Source organism: Grampus griseus (assembly GCF_964374135.1).
Source record: "Grampus griseus genome assembly, chromosome: 10".
NCBI classification, from domain to species: domain Eukaryota; kingdom Metazoa; phylum Chordata; class Mammalia; order Artiodactyla; family Delphinidae; genus Grampus; species Grampus griseus.
The window spans coordinates 31,966,382-31,970,300 of record NC_139004.1 but is presented as its reverse complement, the minus strand read 5'-3'; the positions used below and the strand labels follow the sequence as shown (position 1 = coordinate 31,970,300).

General features: G+C 50.4%; 1 protein-coding gene across 1 annotated transcript; it reads right to left on the bottom strand.

Moving 5' to 3' along the window:
- Positions 1-490: 490 nt before the first annotated feature.
- Positions 491-2,889, bottom strand: TBCC (tubulin folding cofactor C). Its single transcript, XM_082664192.1, has one exon. It carries the CDS (start codon positions 2,869-2,871, stop codon positions 1,840-1,842), a length of 1,032 nt encoding a protein of 343 aa, XP_082520318.1. The 5' UTR covers positions 2,872-2,889; the 3' UTR covers positions 491-1,839.
- Positions 2,890-3,919: the final 1,030 nt, after the last annotated feature.

The window sequence follows — 3,919 nt, the reverse complement described above, 5'->3', positions numbered from 1 at the left end:
AGGGGGAGCTAGTTGGATGGCCTACAACTGGTCGGGTGGTCAGCAGAGTTACAGGTGTAAAATTATGAGCTTTAGTAGAAAAAGGTTGGGAATTCCCTGGCGGTCCAGTGGTTAGGACTCTGCGCTTCCAATTCAAGGGTCCCAGGTTCGATCCCTGGTCGGGAACTAAGATCCTGCAAGCCAGGTGGGGCAACCAAAAAAAAAATCAAGCATGGTTTATTCTTAAGTGCACTTGTGTTAAACTATCAGCCTCTAGGGGCACAGCTTTAGGATACCGGTCAGTTTCTAATGTAAAGATATGGTTGAAAATTTCATTATATGTTGTTTCTTTTTATCATAAGGATTAACTCTCCCAAGTAAACGATTTTCCCTCTTGTTTGTGGATGCTGCGAACTGTGAAATTGATTAGGATCCCTTTTCAAGTTAGCTAATAGTTGAGGGGAAAAGCATCAGGATTCACGTCCAGCTAAGGAATAGGGCTTTGCAGCTTACATTTTTTTTATTGGCTTCATTTCTGCTTCCAATCTGTCATTCTACCCTTGTTCCTCCTTGTCATTTGTTTTTATTATCTTGTTACATTTCACATATCCTAGAAGCCACTTTAAATCCTTTTTCAGAACAAAAGAGAACATATAATATTAAATACATAAATACTTGAGATATTTAAGCACCTTAATACTTGTGGTAATTATTAAATAAAAAGCACATCCATAGTTACAAGGCCACTAGGCCCAGAAAAGCTTTTTGAAAATCTTACAACTTTCCATTTAAGAATAATGAGTGGTAGTATATAGAGCAGAAAGCCAAATTTGTAACAGTAGCGAATAACAGCAAAATGGGTGGAAAAATCAAGACTCAGCCAGATGTTCGCCTCAATTTTTTTTGTATGATAGATATGGAGCGCCATTATGCCTGAGAATTTAAGAAAAGCAATTTTCCCTCTTTACTTTTGGAAGCTTTCTTTCCAACTCAATTAACACTATTCAAAAATCAATATCTAGTAGAGGTTAAGAACGTGGGCTCTGGAGCCAGACTACACGATTTCAAATCCCAGTCCGCCACTTGGGCTGTGTGCCCTTTGGGCAACTTATCTGTTTCCTCACTTGAAAAATGGAGTTAACAGAAACTACCCTCATAATATTTTGAGGACTTATAATAAGTTTACATGAGTAAGGTGTTTACAATGGTGTCGATAACATTTTAAGTGCACAAAAAATTGGCAGCTATAACTATTTTGGCTTTACAGGTGATTAAGACTCATGAGGCTCTTGGGGTCCGTGCCAAAAGTTTGGATCCATATTAGTCGAAGACTAGCTGGATGCCAAAAACCCAAGCTAACATGTAACTGAAGACCAGAGAGGAATATTTCCATCGCCCCACTGAAAAATACGTATGGAAGTCAAACCTGCAATTCAAAAAAGCTCTTGGTTAATGGCAGTTTGAACACGTTTTGATACCTTACTTCAACATTAACTGGCTCCTACTAGCCCTACTGAATTCGTTTATTAAACAAATATTTATTGAAGGCTTACTTTATTCTGCAATAAGTTTTAAACACCACAAAGCATTAAAAACCACACTCTCTTCCCCTTATGGCTTCAAATTATCACTGTCAAACAAAAGCTCCGAAACATCACCAAAATAGCAAAAATTCTTTAAAGTGCTAGACCTGCCACAAATTTAATGGAAATCGAAAGTAGGAGCCTATCACAATCTAAAGCCTTAAAATAATGAAAACAGACAGCGTGACAAGAAATTTTGGGGTCCCATTAGCTGGAGTCAGTCCCACAAGGGAGTGTATTTGGTAGGAGTGAAGAAAAGAGTGACAATTGCTTAGTCTCACTGGATCCTTCGCTCTTCTTCAGGAAGAATACTCCAGTTTGGGGAGGCTACATCACGGGCCAGCCAGTTGAAATCGTCAACGTCGCTCCAGTTATTTTTGCTCCTGTCTAAACCAGAGCCCTCGAAGTCCTTGTCGATCCCCGGGTAGCTCCAGGTGTACGGGGCGAACTGTATCCCGGTGCAGTCCTCCACGATGGCCCTGCTGGTCACCTGCAGGAAGATGCGGGTGTCTTTCGTGGTGTGTACGCGGAGCTGCTGGCAGGCCACGGCCAGCACGCAGTCATTGCAGTTCTCCAGGAACACGGAGGTGGACACCGGGCCGCAGAGCAGCGTGCAGCCTCGAGCCTTGGTCAGCCGCAGGGTGTTGGGATTGCCATACAGTTTGATCGTGCAGTTAATCAGTTGGGTCAAAAGGACGTCCCGCTGGTGCAGCTCCTCGGCTCTCTTCTCCAAGACTTGGGACTGCAGATTGGAGAAGCCGCAGATCCAGCTGGAGTCGAAGCCTTCCTCCTCCTTCAAGGGCGGCGGGGAGGCCAGGATGCCTTCCGCTGCCGGGGCGCCGGGAGCCGAATCTACTTTGGTGGCTGAAGCAGCATCCTTCCTGCGGGTCTTGAAAGCGAAACGCTTCTTAGGCTGCAGCTCCTGGCGACGTTTGGCCAGGGCCTCCTGCAGCCGCGCCAACACCTCTTGCCCCTGCCGCAAGTCGTAGGCGGCCAGGAACAAAACCGAGTCGTTGACTAGTTTCTGCAGCCCCTGCAGCCGAGCGGCCGCCTCCTCCAGCTGCTCGACGGACTCCCCGCCTTCCAGAAGCTCTTCCACGGCCAATCGCTCCCGAGAGAAGGCGGCGGCGAAAAAGTCGCTCTTCTCCTCCTCCACCTCCTCGTTCTGCCGCTTTTGCTTCCGCCTTTCCACCTCCAGTTGCCGCTCATGTTCTCGACTCTGAAGCCGCTCAGGCACCAGGCTCCGGCCCCTCTGGTATCCCAAGTCCCTGCTCGCCACAGCAGTAGCAGAGCCACTAGCGTTCTCCATCTTGCCTTCAAGCTTCCTTTCTCCTGCCTTCCTTCCTCCCGGCGCGCCCTCCGCGAGGCCTCCCACCAACGCGCCCTGTGATTGGCCGGACATGCTGACGTCAGACCCCGGCCTTATTTTCTTCACCCATTGGTTCCTCTGCGTTGGAGGGGGCGGGGACATGGGGCGGGGCCGACTGACAGAGTGGGTGGGGAGACAAAGGTCCTTGTGGATGGGTAGGGTGGAAGGCAGGCGGGGGAAGCTTTTTTTCCTCTTAAAGGGGCAGGACTTATATCCGGGATTGTGGGGTGAGTTGCAGCAGCGGCAGCTGCACATGTGGGTTTGTTTATAAGAACAAGGTTAGAAACTCGCAGGCCTCCCCCTCCCCCCAGCTCCTTCCTACTACCCCCTTACAGGCTGCAGATCCGCTACTGGTGGGGGGAATGTGTGCCTGTGGTGGGTGGGTGGGACAGGTAGTGGTGAGAAAGATGGAGGGGGGGGAATATTACACCGCCCGGCCCGCGCCGGAGGAAGCGGCAGCTGGAACAGCTACGGAGCCTTTTGCATGCCTCTGTTTTTCTCCTTCTCCCTTCCACCACCCCTTCCTCCCACCCATTCCTGCCGCCCCTAAACCCTCATCCTACCACCCCTCCCCACCCCCGCCGCTGCAGTTCCGCGTGGCCTGGGGCTCCAGGATTCCCGCAGTCACTTACGGGGCCGGGAGAAGGCGAGGGGCACCGGAATGGGAGAGACTGGGTTCCTCACTGCAACCAGGTTCAGGGGGCCCTGGGGAAGTCTAAAAACGGCTTATTTTTTTTGCCAATTACTGCAGTCGGAGGGGTGGGGGCGGGGGAGGTGAGATTCCACACCTCCTTCCTCTTCCTCCCACGCCCTCCCCCCACCCCCGACCTTGGCCGTCACTCCCTCCGCAGCTGGGCGCTGCTGGTCTCGCCGGGGTGAGACCCCGGACCCGGACTCGGCTGCTGTCTGAGGGGCAGTCGGTTGTTAGGAAAGTGATGGGGGAAATGTTACATTATTTCTAGAAGTGGTGGGAGGGATTTGTCACCGG